The 16,362-nt window shown below is 39.6% G+C and overlaps 1 protein-coding gene and 2 non-coding genes across 4 annotated transcripts; 1 reads left to right on the top strand and 2 right to left on the bottom strand.

Annotated features, from left to right (window-relative positions):
- Positions 1 to 123: 123 nt before the first annotated feature.
- On the bottom strand, positions 124 to 206 carry trnal-uaa. The gene has a single exon. It is a non-coding gene; the product is annotated as a tRNA-Leu (tRNA).
- An 845-nt stretch (positions 207 to 1,051) lies between these two features.
- On the bottom strand, positions 1,052 to 1,134 carry trnal-uaa. Its single transcript has one exon. It is a non-coding gene; the product is annotated as a tRNA-Leu (tRNA).
- Positions 1,135 to 2,331: 1,197 nt separating this feature from the next.
- Positions 2,332 to 14,596, top strand: LOC120555531 (high choriolytic enzyme 1-like). 2 transcript variants are annotated; one of them, XM_039794276.1, is made up of 10 exons: positions 2,332 to 2,379; positions 2,610 to 2,682; positions 4,915 to 4,918; positions 5,915 to 5,989; positions 6,769 to 6,924; positions 8,017 to 8,137; positions 9,728 to 9,906; positions 10,920 to 11,001; positions 11,408 to 11,532; positions 14,266 to 14,596. In XM_039794276.1, coding segments are annotated over exons 2-10 (804 nt in total). In that variant the 5' UTR covers positions 2,332 to 2,379; positions 2,610 to 2,622; the 3' UTR covers positions 14,268 to 14,596. The 2 variants fall into 2 exon arrangements, with proteins under 2 accessions (XP_039650210.1, XP_039650211.1); XM_039794277.1 differs by lacking the exon at positions 2,332 to 2,379 and adding an exon at positions 2,439 to 2,485.
- The last annotated feature ends 1,766 nt before the right edge of the window (positions 14,597 to 16,362 follow it).

Genomic DNA, 16,362 nt, shown 5'->3' with positions numbered 1-16,362 from the left:
TCAACTTTTCAATGAAATGAATACTAATTAAAACTACGGGCACTTTCCTCCTTCTAACACAGTTAAGATAGATAGCAAACAGTTAAGATAAGCCAAGAACACAACTGTACAGCACAAATACAATACCAGGAGTGGGGCTCGAACCCACGTGGACATACGCCCATTGGATCTTAAGCCCAACGCCTTAACCACTCGGCCATCCTGGTAACACCCCTACATTGACAGGGCACTCACGATAAAAGACAAAATACCAAAACCCTGGAGGGATTGTTTCTATTGCATTTTGAGTGCAATCCCTCCCCTAATATTGTTATTCAGTTACGCATCGACACTTAAATAGGATGGATGTTTACGGCCTAAAATATACCTTTTGTAATTACACATGCGTTATTATTTGAAGATACCCAACAGTTTGGGAAAGATCCTTTCGTGTTTCCACATCTCAATGTCCCCAATGCACAAAGAATGAAGTGTTGCTTCATGTGTAAAGAAAATTCTCCTACTTCTGAAGCTTAATATGTAAAGTCTTCAAAAAACCTCTTGGATCAGCTGAAAAATGCTTTGTCACAAAGCTGAAAACATGGCTGTTTTTTCTATGGCGGTGTTGCTGACTAACCAAAGCACTTACTGTTACCAATAGTGGGGTTCAACCCCACGTAGGTAATTGCCCATTAGATCTAATGCCGTATCCACGCTTCTATTGCTGCTACACATTGCACTTATTTCGGCAAAACTTGTTTGGTCACGAATATTCACTCTGTATCCCATTGACTTCCATTGAAGTCCTAACAACGGACACATTTTAGCCTGCCTGTGCTTCATGTTTAACTGCAATCTCTAGCCAATCTACCACTTTTGTTTGTGCCACATACTAGTTCAACAAATTGAGACTCTGAGGAACCATGTTTGGAAATTGGGGATTAGTTGTCTAGCATGTTTTATTAGTACAGTGCTTACAGTATTTGCAGTTTGATCAATGTATTTTATGACTTGTCTCAGAATGTATATAAGCCAAACAGAAGGAGGCAACAGCACTTAAGTACAAACATATTACCAGGAGTGGGGATCGAACCCACGTGGGTATTCACCCATTGGGTCTTAAGTCCAACGCCTTAACCACTCGGCCATCCTGGTACAGAGCTTTCTTGTACAGTGCATCTAAACACATTTTGTGAAAAATGGTGATTGTGTATAAATAACACAACTTTACAGGCAGGGACGAGAATGTTGACAAGCTGGCAATATTTGAAAGTAGCATCTCCTCGGGACTCCGTCTAACCCCTCCCCCTGCCCTCGGGGCTCTCCGTGGCAGGGCAACTTCTGCTGAGTTTTCTTGCTGAGACTTGCAGAAACTCTGGCTCGTATTGCGAGGCAGTGATTGGTTGGCGTTTTTAAAGGATTAAAGCAGCTACAGATGACTAATCTTTTCCCCTCCTTTTTCAGAGCCCATAAGTTATTTATTGCTGTCGGGGTGTAATTAAAAGTGTACATGTATATTGAAAATAGTTACCAACCCTGCCTTTAAAAATCCACAGCAGTAAAATGCAACATACACATTAATGCAGCAGTAATATTAATCCAGAATTAGATATAATAGTAAAACACCGACAGGGAAGCTTTTCTGCATGATGAAGTTTTCGATGTAAGGACTTTTACTTCACAGTGTGGTATTAGTACTTTTAATGCAGTAAAAGATCTAAATATATATATATTTTTTTTTTATTGGTTTATTTGATAGGGACCATGCATATTTATGAACATTGTTGTATAAAAAACAACATGTAAATATGCCAGAATTAGTAAAAAAATAACTACTTTTCATCTGCAGTCCCTAGGCAGGTGACATAGGACTAACATAGAAACAGCCAGCAGTCATACAGCACTCATTCACTTTAAATTAAAAAGTACACATAATGGTGACATATACATTGGCAAAACAAAACAAAAATACATGATGACAAAGACATTATTCATCCACCTCTATACTGCATTCAATTTAACGGTGAAAGTGTATGGGTGAAGAAATGTGTGACAGTTAAAAGTGAGTATAGCATAAAGGCTGAATGTGGCGGTTAAATGAAGGCTTTTTTTGCTTTTTTCATTTTATTTATTGGCCATGTTCCTTCCATTTCCATTCTTAAAAAAAAAAAAAACATACACACACACACACACACACACACACACACACACACACCCGAACAGATGCAGTGTTTCCCACAGGTTGCAAGGACTCAAGATTTTCCATTAACAGTGGTAAAGGTGTGCGGCTCTGTTTGTACAATTTGTTATATAATGTTGTTCGTTAGTTCTTGGAATACGTGACCAGTATAAAAACTCTCACTTGGTAACAGCGAGACACTTGTCTCTTCGGTCTTTCAGGTAACAACCCTGTCTGCACACTTCATCGTTCATACACACAGTGCCAGGGACTTTGGTTACATTTAAAGCCTGAGTCTGCATGGGACATTGGCATTTTGCATTCAGAGTAATATGGATTATATATTTGTGATGATGACATGCTTTTAAAAAACTAACTTTCATTTTGTGTATTTCCTCAGTGTGAATTATGTTTTCACTTCATCTCCTTCATCCTCTCTTGGTTCTGTCAGGTCTGTTGCAGCCATGTTGGTTTTCTCCTGGTCTCTCGTGACCCTGCTGCTGGTGTCCTCTTCCTGGGCTGAGGTAAAATACCCCAGAAACCCCCTCATCTCTCTGACATGACATGAAGGCCTGCATGCAAACATGCAAATCAGAAATCAATATTATAAATGTTAATATGGAAAAAGGGGACACATTCCAAAAAGAAGTTACAAAGCTTTTATTTGATCTGAAATGTCATGTTTTCAGGTTGAAGCTACCCCAAGAACAAATTAATTCAGAAGGAGGAAAATGAATAGAGAAAATATGTAATGTTTAATCAAATACTAGAGACAAGCAGGCAAAAGGCAAAGCAATTTTATACATATATATACATATATATATATTTCAATGACAAGGCAATCCTAAGTACTTTAAATAAAACATTAAAGAGCAATTAAAAACATTCTTTAAAGAGAAAAGAAAAGAAAAACAAGCAAAATTAGAGTTAAACATGTATAAAATATAAGAATAATAGGGGAAACACCACCTAAATTAACCCTTGTGTTGTCCTCGGGTCAAATTTGACCCGTTTTCAAAGTTTTTTATATCAGAAATATGGGTTTCTTTCAACCAAAAAACCCAAATATAACATTGATGCATGGATGTTCTTTGCAGGTAATTATTTTAATTGGATTTTGGGTGTTTTATTCAATTTTTATAACATTTAAAAAACATGTTTAAACGGTTTTAAAACAGTATCCTGACTAAACTTTGACATAAACCAGTCTGTGATCCACTCAACATCCTTTGACCTTAACTATTAGTCAAAATCATTCATACTTTCTGCCTTTTTAACTAAAAAATGAGGTTTAAATGTCATAAATTAGGTTTATTGACCATGAATTTAAAACAAAACTTTGAAAGAAGTGACAAAACTGTTTTAAAAAGTGTCAAAAGCAGAAAGAAATTGCCAAAAATGCTGAAAAGAAGTTCAATCACTTTGTTAAAATGAACAGCTCTCTCAGAAAGCCAGAAACCAGACAATGGATTCTCATTACATTTAATTTAGCTGACACTTTTCTCCAAAGCAACTTCTAGTAAATGTATTCAACCGTGAAGGTACAGTCTCAGAACAGAAAGAATCACAAAGTGATTACAAAGTGCCACATGCAAGGGCAACATGTAAGAGCTAATTTGTTTTGTAACCATTATCTTCTTAGTCAAGGTGCAGTCAGAAGAGATGTGTTTTTAGTGTGGAGCTGCTTCATAGACAATGAATAGAAGACTGACTTTTTAATACCCAATTGATATCTATGATAAGGGCCTGTTTCTGTACTCCTCCTGGTATTTCTTGTATAATTTAATACAGGAGGCAGTGTGGCAGTTGGTGGACACCGCTTCACTTGGAAGCTCACTGTGCCTCATGTGAAAGTCTGTTTGCCTCCTTAAGTACATTGTTAGAAAGGCACATTGTACAACATTGAAAATGTTTATCCCTACATTTTTTTTTTTTTGGACAAAAATCTAGGAATATTTGTGCCGTTCGCAGACATGTAACCATGGAGTTCACCGGACTTACACTTTTGGCTCTGTTTGTATCGTTAGAAAGGACACAACATTCCCTACATTTTGATTTAAAAAAAATGTATGAGAGTTAAAACTATGGATGGTATAGCAAAGTGAAAATAAATGTGCATATGCTGCTCCTCACTCAGTCAGTTAGATACCCAACATTATATCCAAAACACACTAATGTAAAAATGTCAGAAGGGCTTTAAGCCTCAAAGATGGTTGAATATTTTAAAAAGTATTAATGTGATTTGAAAGTTGAATACTACCCTAACATTTTAAAGTTTGAATAGAGTTTCTAGAAAATTCTGAATAACCAAACACAAACTCCTCCTCCTATCATGGAGACTCTTTACTGTAGACTGTGTTGTCCTCTTGAGTTTTAGCACTCCAGTTTATGGATTTGGGAGACAGTTCTTGTTCACTAATATGTTTGGACTGTCTTAGACCACGGGTATCGTACTTTTTAAATCTTAAAAGGTAAATATTGGCATGTCAAATGGATATTGGGAAGTTAATTTGAAAATGTCAAGCTATAAATTGCCTTGCGCAGATTTACGTCTGACATTGAAATAGATTGAGATTCAAGTATAAAGCTACTGCACAGAGAAAATTTGCAACAATATGTGGAAATTACATCACACTAATCCTGCACAGCACCAAAACAGCAGTACATAGCAAGCAGAGCTGATTGTATTCTGTCTTTGTGACTGAGCTTCCATAACATTTTGCTCTTCTTTTCCATGTCACCGTGGGCGACTACAGGAAGGTAAGAATGAAACTCTTGATCCAGCTTTAAACACAAACTGACCATTAGGAAAATTACGTTACATATTCTCTGTACCTGGCTGATTTATAAACTCATTCATGTTTTGGTGTGATAGTAGTAAGAGTATTATTATTGACATGGCATGGGGAATGAAGGCTGGGACACCCTGTCAGCCAACAGAATAACTACATCTGACTGTATATCCCTAATAAACAAGCCCCGTCCTTATGTTTCCCACAATGGGCCAGCTCCATCCTTGAAGTTTATGGGGGTGACCCAAAGCTGGACAAATCAGTCCAGAAAAATTGGAAGCACAAATCCCAACTAAATTTAATTTCATATCATTAACTACAAAAGGAAACAATAATGCGGCTGGCCCTGCTGATCCGCTCCCTGGCAGTGCCCCGACTGTGCTCACTGCCAGTGGACTCTATTATTATTAGTATTTTTTAATATACACTCATTATTATCATTATTATAGATATCTGTATTTTTTCTGTAATAGTATTGGTGGGGGTAATAGAGTAGCATTTTTGATTCATTGTTTATTGATATTATTATTGATTGTTTAATTTATTTATTTGTATAAGTGTTTTTCATTATTTTTATTTATTCCTTATGCTCCCCCTTAGTTCCCCAGCCATCTCTTACCCATCTAGCCTTTGTCCCAGAATGACACACACTAACTGCGGTCTAACTGCGTGTCAATCACTGCTCATGCACACACATTCATTCTCCCTTGTGGGCGGAGGGGCGTAGGAGACCGTTTTGGGCTTTAGCAGAAAGGGGTGAGGGACTGAGAAGTTGTCGATGTTCAAGTCCTGGATCTTCACAATCCTACCTACAGCACCTTTAATGTTTGTCTTCCAATAAAAAAATATAAAAGTAGTTCAAAAAAAAAAACGGAATCTTTTTGTGTCATTGGATATTTGACAAGTATACATGTGATGATGAGCAACCAAGTGATTCTGATGTCATATACCATGTATTGTGCAGATGTTGCCACCCTTGAGGACTTTTCAAAGGAGCTGCCTGTTGGTCAGCTGCTGGAGAGAGCCAACAGAGACCGCAGTAAGTCCAGCCTTTCCTTAGCCAACTATTTTATGTTATATATATATTATTTTATTTTATGTTAGTCCCCTAACCTTAAGCAGACCTTAACCATGTTGTAGTGGCCATATTTTATTTTAATTCAAAAATACTGTCACTGAATGCATGATCCCGAGTGAGTGATCTGTATAAAAAGGCCTACAGTATGTGTATTTATTTGTTATACTTCACTTACACACTCTGTTTACACTTTACAATCTACTTACACAAGATTGTTTTTTTCATTTGGGTTTTGGGAGATTGTCTTTTCATCAGAATACAGCATAGAAAATCTGCTTAGAAATATAGGAAATATTGGACAGGATTGAACAACATTATCTAATTCTGCAAAAAAAAAAAAATCACATTCATTATTAATTTCACTTAACAAATTACATATTACAATACACATTTTCTATAGGCTCAGTCTGCCACTTTTTTTTTTAAAACAACTCCAGTGCTGATTCCATGGTATCAGAATTTTGGATAGTCGTCATGGAAACATTAATTGGTCATGTGACTGGGAGTGCTGGGAAAGTTAGCACAACAGGCAGCCAAGTGACAGTACTCTGATCCAATGGAAACCGCAATTGTCAGATCGACAGTACTTAAACCCATGGATTGGGAGGAGGGCCAATCATATTTCAGGAGGTGCCGGTGCCAACCCATGCCCCTCTTCCAGCCCCGCTCCTGCTGTACACCAAATGAATCATTCCTAACCTGCTGTGTATTTCAAACTCACACCTGTGTTGGTGTTGCAGCCCCTGACTTGGACGAGCCCACCCTGATTGGAGGAGACATCGCTGTGAAGCCAGGGGCCGACAGAAACGCTGACCCCTGCACCTCTACAGGCTGCCTGTGGCTAAAGAATGCCGATGGGAATGTCTACATTCCCTACTACATTTCCAACCAATACTGTAAGCATCCATTGTTTTGTTTAGATTTATTCCCATAGGGACATATACATTTTACTTTATAGTCACAGTGACAGCTAATTTAGATGGACTTCCCTGTGAATATTTTGATTTCCGTGCAACCCTGTGAGACTGTTTCTTTGTTATTAAGTTAAATTCACCATATGTGTGTAATAGAAAACAGTGAATTACCCTTTAGAACTGGGGTGGGCAATTCATTTTCCCAAGGGGCCACATGAGAAACAGGGACTGTTGTGGAGGGCCGGACCAATAGACTAAACTCAATTCTACTCAAAATTAATTTTATGTCAGGCGGCACGTTCTCAAACATCTCTTTTTTCTCTGGGCGTATTAGCGCAGCAGACTCCACCAAACACTCTTTAATAAACTCCCCTTCAGAAAATGGCTTTTACTGTTTTGGCGATTTTGTGTGATATCACAAAACTGGTCTTGACGCTTGGTAAAAAAAAAAGCCTTGTTGCTTTTGTGGCGATTCAAATTATAATCCTTTAACACAGCGATCTGTTCTCCGCAAACTAAGCATACAGCTTTACCTTTGACTTCAGTAAATAAATACTTAGAAGTCCATGTTTGGTTAAAAACTCGGCACTCTGTATCGACCTTTATTTCTTTCCCGTGAGCTGACATTTTTAGAGATTACAGCTCATTCACGTCCATGCTAACATCTCTCATGAGCTCAGTTCGCGGCTCGCCGACACAGGGGTCCGACACATTGCAGTTCTTCTTCTACTTCTTTTTAATTGCAACTTGCAACCAGAGAAGAAGAAGCTGCATACTTTTGCACACAAAAAAAAGCAACAACAAAAAACAGTCGTTTTCAAAATAAAAGCAATGCAGTTGTATTCCATGCATGTACACTTATTTACGTTTGATTGCTAACTTCCCATTGACCTCACGCGGGCCGGTTAGGGTTAGGGCCAAAGGGCCAGATGTGGCCCGGGGGCCGCACAATGCCCAGGTCTGCTTTAGAATCTAATCTGAGTGTGTAAAATCAAAAAATCCAATACTCAGCCTTTTAATCCAGTATATGATTGTTGAATGCTCATTAAGATTTTTATTTATCTGTCCTGCCAGCCTCCCGCGAAGCGGCCATCATCACTCGTGGATTGGAGTCTTTCTCTTCAGTTTCCTGCATCCGTTTCAGACCCTACCAGAACGGTGATCATGAGTGGCTGAGCATCGAGTCCAGGAACGGGTAAGGGTCCGGCTGTAGGTTCACAACTCCACGGCAGGGTTTAAACCATACACGTGGACTGTTTTTTATGTTCTTACTGCAACCATTTACACCTTCAACCAGTCTTGTGCCTGTCGTACATGGATAAAACCTCGGTCTAGAAGCCTCTGTTGTAAAAGTTGCCTATTGCAGCTTTAAAGCATCTCAGCCCTCCCTTTCATTCACTTATAATGAAACACAGATTACGTTTCATTAGATACAAAGGGCCTGATTTACTAACACTAGCGCAGTTTGCCCTGCGTCTGTTTATGCGAGTTCGGTAATAGCGCACGCTATGCTTCCACATTTTGCGTAGTATTTATCAACCCTGACACCCATCAGGCAATCAGAGTCTTTCTCCGCCCACTATACCGTAAATTGCGCTGTAGCAAAGCGGTACTTGTGCTATGATATGGCTGAGTGCAGACTGCGATATTCCCACTGCTGATGCTATGACTGTTTGAAATGATCCTGATGCCAATATTTGTAATGTTGCGAGGAGTTTAACAACTGCTGGAATGGGATGTGAACGCTGAGTGGGAGATTCAATTTCATCTTTGATTTCTTCCAGTAACTCTAATATTGCATGGCTGCTTGATCTGTAACGCTAAATGATGTTGTGTTCACTGACAAAGTGTGATTCTTGTGTTTAAAAATATTTTCAGCCTCGCCTATGTCTTCGTCTTGCTCAAATTACTGTTGCCATTTCACCAGCGGCATAAAGGTCTACGAGGAAACTTCGATTTGCGGCTGGTTTACACCTGCTTTTAAGAGGCGGAGAATTTCCCCGCAGAATAGAGGCCTCTTACTGACAGTCTTTGTAAATACCACGGAATATATAATTAGGGCGACTCTTGCGTTATCCTCCCACCTTTTGGGTGGAACTCCCACTTTCCCCACGACCCTCCCACAAACGCATATTGAAAGCGCAACTTGTCTCTTCTCGCTCATGTGGCAGACAATCTGCGATTCTACCCAAGTGCGCCCTGTTAGTAAATAGCCCGCATCGGTTACGTCCGTCTTTGCGACCAATTAGCGCCTGGAAACAGGCGCAAACGGCTTGATAAATCTAGCCCTGAAAGTGCATGCTTTGAGATGAGTATTTTAACCAGGACTTGCTCTCTTAGTCTGGATCAATGGAAGTACATGTCCATGTACTTCCGTGCTCACCTCCTGCTCTCCGTGCGTTGCTGTTCTCAAACTCCGTTAGCTTCGGGAAACAACAACAAACTTCGAACTAGCAAGCTATGTGCTGAAAATGTTAAGTTTTGAAGAAAAATTGGATCGCGTAACAAGGCAACAAGATAGGTCTGACAATGCAAGACTAATTCTCTGGTGACGCACGTTTGCTTGACCAAAACCATTTTAAGCAGCCACTGATAGTGACCAGTGACTAGTAGAATAAGCAGGACATACAGAATAGTCACGTTTGAATAGCAAAGATCTGACAGAATGCAGCACACTCTCTTACACTGTTGTTCTGCGAGGATTGTAGCAGCTCTTCCCTTTACACTTCCACGTAGTAATATCTCGTATGATTTCTAAAACTGCTGTATGTTTATGTGTCGCCAGCTGCTACTCCTACGTGGGTCGTCAGGGTGGTGCTCAGACTGTGTCTCTGGCCCGCAGTGGATGTCTGTACCACAGCACCGTCCAGCACGAGCTGCTCCACGCCCTCGGCTTCAACCATGAACAGACCCGCTCCGACAGGGACAGCTACATCAAGGTGTACTGGGAAAACATCCAGGATGGTTAGAACTTTTCACCATCTATTTCATGACTTGTTTTTAGTCTCTCTTAGAGGCAGAGCTGCTGTAGAGGCAGAAATAGTCTCATTGTTTGAGTTAAACATGATTGAAAGGAAAAAAGCAGAAATACATTAAGCAGAAACCCAATGAAAAAATACTAGACGGAAAATCAAACATTGGTGAAAAAGGAGGAAATGTATGCGGAACTGAGACAGGAAGAGCAACAACCACCATGGCTGACTTTGATAGGCACCTGTCAATCAAGCAAACATATAAAGGAAACTAAATTATTCTTCCAAGTTGGATTTTCAGTTTGGCAATTTATCATTGCTATAACATTATCAGAGTAACGATGGGCAGTTTAAAAAAAGGGATCAAAATCAATGCAATGGAGATATCTTTTTTAATCCATACATTCTTTTTCCATGTCAAAACAGGCGCTTATTAAAGGTGGAGTAAGTGATGTTAATCCAATACACCTTTTGTGAAGTAACATAATAATGTTTTTACTAGACCTACAAGTAGTGTTTGTGCCTAAACCTAACCAAAACAACCAAACTGCGACCGCTTCACAATGCTAACGTTGTGTTTAAAACCGCGACTGTTACGTTTATGTGTGAGGGAAAAAAAATCGTATTTCCTGCCACCGCTAGGGGTGCTAATTTATGAAAGGCTCCTAGTCGTATGGATTGGAGGACTTGTTGGAATCAACAGATATAAATAATAAATAAAGTGACTGTACACGTAACTTACTTACTCATGTAAGTGTATTTAGTGTTAAGTTACTCGCTCTATTTTTAAGAGCCACCATCTAGTGGCCGTAGGTAGAACTGCAGCTTAAAGCATTTCAGTATGGGCTTCATTAGTCAGCTGTGAGAGCTGATTATTACAATATTTATTTGGCATTCTGCTAAACTGCTGGTTCTTTTCTATCATCCCTTGAGCAAATGTTTGTGGTTAACTATTAAACGTAAATGTCTGCGAACTTACATGTATATTTTCTCTCGTCTCTGCAGGAATGTCGTACAACTTCGACATAATCAACACTCTGAACCAGGGAACTCCTTATGACTACAACTCTGTCATGCAATATGAGAAGTATGGATAGCTTCATGTTTTATTTACATTTTTCTTTCACTTCCCTTTTACTGCATATAAGTATTTGCTATCAGTGCCTGTGCTTTTCTCACTTTTTCTTTGTAACATTCTGACAATTCAATCACACAGGCAGCTTTTGCTCTTATATGAGCTACTGCTCCGACTAGCAGGACAAACTGGAGGCTCAGCTAAGTCAGGCACTTACTGGGTGACTTTAGGGAATTCTACTATCTGTAATAGATGGCCTGTACAAGAGCTTGTGTTATCAGTGACTCTGTTGGAAGCAGTATAACCAACCTGGATCTACTTTTAAACCATTATCACAAGTATCAGGGTTTTTGTTTCCATCCAGGTCATCAAACCCAAGCTCAACCCGCTTTGCATTGTGGTATCTGTGATTCTCCAGGTACGCCTTCTCCAAGAACAACCGCCCCACTATGATGCCCATTCCCGACCCTAACGTATCCTTCGGCCAGGCCACCCAGATGAGTAGGAATGACATTGATAGGCTGAACAGGCTGTACCAGTGCTGTAAGTATACTGTGGCTTAGCTGGAAGGAAAAGTACAAAAAGATTATAGGATCACAAAGTCACAGTAAAGCTCTATGCATAGCAAAGTCAATTCACTGCAGTGAAAAAACTGAAATAACACATTTTTCAAGTCTGTTTTAGTCAGGTGCCTGTATGAACACTGAAAGACTTTTTGCTTGCTGGGATCATTCCTCCCATGCTGGCCCTGATGAGATCCCTTCCTAAAGGGCTTCCAGCGTAAATGATGGGGGACAAAATCCACAGAGCATGGACAAATGACACATTGTGTTGTTTAATGATGAGGACTTGTTGTCTTGGATGTTTGGAGCTCTTAAAGGGACACAGTGAATTCTTTTGAAAATTTTTTGTTCTTTCGGATGGGCACAAGAAACTTTCTAATGAGCGCAAGATACTTTCTGTATCTTTCTTGTGAGCACGCAAAAGTTTCCCGCGCTCATGAGGAACCAATCCAAGGCTAGCAAAATGATGTTAACAAAGTACTGCTAACGTTATGTGGCTAAAGTTAGTATTTCACATTCACAGCATGAAATCGGTTAACAGTTGTCTTGTCATCTTTAAGTTTGTTAATGACACTATCAGGTACATTTCTTTGCGTTTTCAGGAAGATGGATACCTCGTCCTCGGCAGCCGTTCTGACTGCTACTCAGATTAGTTTTTTTTTGTGAGCACAAGATACTTTCGCACATGAGAAAAAAAAATCCACGTCCCTTTTTCATAATGAAAACAAAGTCTACACACACAGTTGTCACCTCTGCATTGTGTTTTTTTGGTCATTGACATTTTGGTCACTAGGACCTTTCTCATGATATGTAGGAGTAAAAAAAAAAAGAGTAAAAACTGAAACGTTCATACAAATCAGGATTATATGATGATCCACAGCTGTGTTGTCCATGATCACACATGATCAAAAAAAATAAATAATTTAAAGTCAATAGTACATACACAAGACATAACTCAGGTTTATAATACATCTGCCCGCCTCTTGACTTTCCAACACAACACCTTTTCTCTTGTTTCTCTGTATATTTCAATAAACACCCAAAGGTGCCTATGTTCTCATGGGTGCAGTGGGTTAAAAATGTGAACTGATTTTGGAGCCCACTGATGTACTTTGCATCATAGGCACCTTTGGGTGTTTGTTGAAAGATACAGAGAAACAAGAGAAAAATGTATTTTTCTTGGAAAGTTAGGAGACGGGCAGATGTGTATTATAAACCTGAGTTATGTTTTACCATGTACTTAGAAGAATGTTATGCTTTTCATCATATGTGACACACAGCTGTGGATCATCATGTAATTGGGATTTGTATTTAAGCACTATGCACTATGCAGTGGTGTCACTACTACATGTTGGGTCTTTGTTAATTATAGAGTGTGGTCTAGACCTACTCTATCTGTAGAGTGTCCTGTGATAACTTCTGTTATGATTTGACACTATTAATACAATTTAATTGAATTGAGAACGGTCCTTGTGACTGAAACATTAACGACCAAATCAACCAATCCGGAGGTGACAAGTGCGTGCGGGAATTTTCTTTTTTCTTTGGACTTTTTGTCTTGGCTAGGGACACGCAAAGAGGGAATTTTGTACCAAAACAGACTGCAACTTGATTGTTGATTAGTCTTACTCTAGTCTAGATCCACGACGTTCCACTTACAGGATTGCTCCGGTGCTGCAGGAAATTCCGCCGGATGCATGTCTTTTCGCCGATGTCCTTCACCTTCCGCTTTCTTTAAGTTGGAATTTTAAACTCCGGTGGATTTATGGGGTCTATGGTTAACTGCTCATCAGATCTCTGCAGGGCAAATCAAGACAGCTAGCTAGACTATCTGTCCAATCTGAGTTTTCTCTCGCACAACTAAGGAGCTTAGCACCGCCCATGATGATTGTGATTGGTTAAAAGAAATGCCAATAAACCAGAGCATGTTGTTCTCCCATCCCAGAATGCTGTGTGGACTAGCCAGACCCTCCTCCGTTTGGCAGCGCTGTGGATGGTCTGGCAAAGCGAGACTAGTTTAACTCAGACAGTTAAAGCCTCATAACTTCAGATAAACTTTGGCAGAATTTTTTTTGTTGCAAAGAACTGTGGATTTTATCCCCCATCATTAACATTGGTAACACAGCCAGTAGAACAGGGGAAGGATTACAGGAAGAAACAAACTCTTTTAAAGTTAATATGGGCATATGAATTAGGGCTGCACGATTCAGAAAATGTCACGATTCGATTCTATATCGATTTTTAGGCTCAAGATTCAATTCAAAATCAATTTTCAATTCAAAAACGATTCTCGATTCAAAAAAAGATTCACAACGTGTAAGTGTAGTTACTTTTCCCATGCGATTGCAGACATACAATAAACTAAAATATAAATTGATTTTTGGAATTCTATGAATCGATTTTGAATCAGTTGAGCTTGAATCGCGATTCGAATGTGAATAGATTTTTTTGCACACCCCTAATATGAATATTGTTTTAAGACAGACTTATTGTGGACTATTCTTTAACGTTAAAATCAACATAATTGGAATATTCACACAGCGAAGCATCTATCAATTATGTTGAACGTGAAGGACAAAACCCAACATTTTACAAAATAAACTTTCATTTACTTTTTCTGTTGTGTTTTGTCCTTCGGGGCCAACGTAATCAATCACACTTCAGCATTGTTCTTGTGAAAAGTCTCCGTTATTGACATGCATTTCTTCTACAGAAACTGCGCGTGACCTTTGACCTGGCGCCCTGATGACATCAGAGCGTGCCGATGAAGCAGATTGAGGGTTTTGGGTGGATGGCAGTTTGGGTTGCCCTTTAACAATAAATCTGTAACTTCATAAGCATTAAACACTGCTTACCGCTGCACTGTTTCATGAAAATGGCAAAGACCATAGGCACGCTGTAGATTCTGGGGATGTTAATGAGACACATTTGAAAGATCATCCGATTTTATTTTCATATCACATAAAAAAAAATCAATCATCACAGTAGTGTAAGTAGTTTGATGGCTTCTGATCAGAAAATAAAGCAATTTCCCTTGCAGTATTACAATGCATTCCTAATCATTTGATTCTGAATCAGAAAACATAGGAATAGTTAGACATTTTGGAAAATATGCTTATTCATTTTGTGGTAAAAAAGATCCGTGCCACTCTCATATCTGTAAAATGTGAAGCGATGGCCAGCAGACTTCTTAGCTTAGCTTAGCACAAAGGCTGGAAATGGGCTAGCCTCTTTCTGGGCTAGAGATGCAGCACTGTGTCAAGTTTCTTTAGTCATAAAAAATATAATTCATTCAAAATGACTGAATGAATTGTCAAAGTGTCTTAAGAAGAGCCTAAGAAGAGCCTAAAATAGATCAATAAAATAATAAAGACACCAAGACTTTGAGGGACACCACAGAAAAATCCACGCTGTCATTTGGTATCCAAAACCTTTGACATATGGAGATTTCATGGCATTTTTCAGATGGTATTAGTATCAAAGTAATTTTTTTGGTATCGACACAGCTGTAGCTACTTTGGGGACTAACATCATCACACGTGAACAACTCTTATTGAATCCCAACACATTCTCACTCCCATTGCGTAAAATACGGACGCTCTGTCAGGTGCCTTTGGCGATGTTATTGACGCTAAAAGTCTCCTTTGGCGTAATATCTAAACGCGTTGGGTCGGGACTATTGGCGTCGCTTTTTGACGCAGTTAGGTTAAGGAAAAGGTGGTGGGTGGGCTTATAAAAGGCAAGTTTCCGTAACACGCGGGACAAGAACGGGACAGTTGGGTTTAGGAAAAGAAGAACGAGACAGCTCTGTGGAGGAAGGTCTGGCAATGCGAGACTAGTCTCAACCTAGCACGAACAGTGGTGGTGGACAGAGCGAGGCCAGATCCAGAACTTCTCAATGAGGGAGAAAGAGTAGATGTGCTTCCAGCCCCTTTTTCATTGTTTTTTATTATTATATAGTACATTTAACAAAAAATAACAGCCATTTATACTTAATTTAAAACTTGTCTGATATAGGACTTTACTTAGGTTTAGGTGATCCATGCTTTTATCTTCATCAGACCTTTGCAGCGCACTTGATTCTGGTTATCAGCAGGTGAAACGTCCAAATACTGCAGCTGATACAAAACGCTGCGGTCAGGCCTTTAACCCGTAGAAAGAGACCACTCCTTGTTGCCTTTCACTGGTTACCTGTGAGGCATAGAACTGCTGTTAAGATGTCCCTGCTTGTTTTTAAAGCCTTGAATGCTTAGGCCTGTATCAGTGATGTGCCTGATGATCGCTGCTTGAGATCCTCTGGCACTGGCGGGGCCCTACTAATGGTTCCAGAGTCTCCGCTTGTCACTAAGGGTCCTTTGCTGTCCGGGCCTCTCGGCTGTGAAACTCAAACTCACAGTCGGCAGAACGACGGCAGAAAAAGAGAGAAAAAGTAAAATGATATTTTCAGATGGCGTGCTACAGCTCCTCCTGGCTGAAGTGGCTTTTGCATAGAAAGGGACCACCTTTGTGCCAGATGTTTTCATATTACCTCATTTAAACACGTGCAAATAGCACAGGATCACTCAGACACTTTGTTAGGCAGCGCAGTGCTTTAAAAAGGTACACTGTGTAGTGTTTTAAGTATTTTATTAGCTAAAATGAATGTTTTCATTCATAAATATCGCTGACAGGGACATAAAGCTCTAGCCTACCTGTCTAGCTGATCCACGACGCGTTTTTGTTCGGAGCCAGCGTCACGTGACTGAAACCGGCAGAAACGGAGGAGATCAGTGAGAGGCGCTCGTCACCGCCCCGGCAAATTTGAAAGCCT

This window comes from Perca fluviatilis, chromosome 3 (assembly GCF_010015445.1).
Source record: "Perca fluviatilis chromosome 3, GENO_Pfluv_1.0, whole genome shotgun sequence".
Lineage (NCBI taxonomy): Eukaryota > Metazoa > Chordata > Actinopteri > Perciformes > Percidae > Perca > Perca fluviatilis.
The sequence above is the reverse complement of the archived record's forward strand: the minus strand, read 5'-3'. Positions and strand labels throughout refer to the sequence as shown.

Bases quoted from the DNA above. Each gene is read 5' to 3' on its own strand.
- LOC120555531 (XM_039794276.1), top strand. From the start codon at position 2,623: ATGTTGGTTTTCTCCTGGTCTCTCGTGACCCTGCTGCTGGTGTCCTCT. The intron at 8,138-9,727 runs GTAAGGGTCCGG...ATGTGTCGCCAG, and splicing joins AGCATCGAGTCCAGGAACGG to CTGCTACTCCTACGTGGGTC. The intron at 11,002-11,407 runs GTATGGATAGCT...GTGATTCTCCAG, and splicing joins TCTGTCATGCAATATGAGAA to GTACGCCTTCTCCAAGAACA.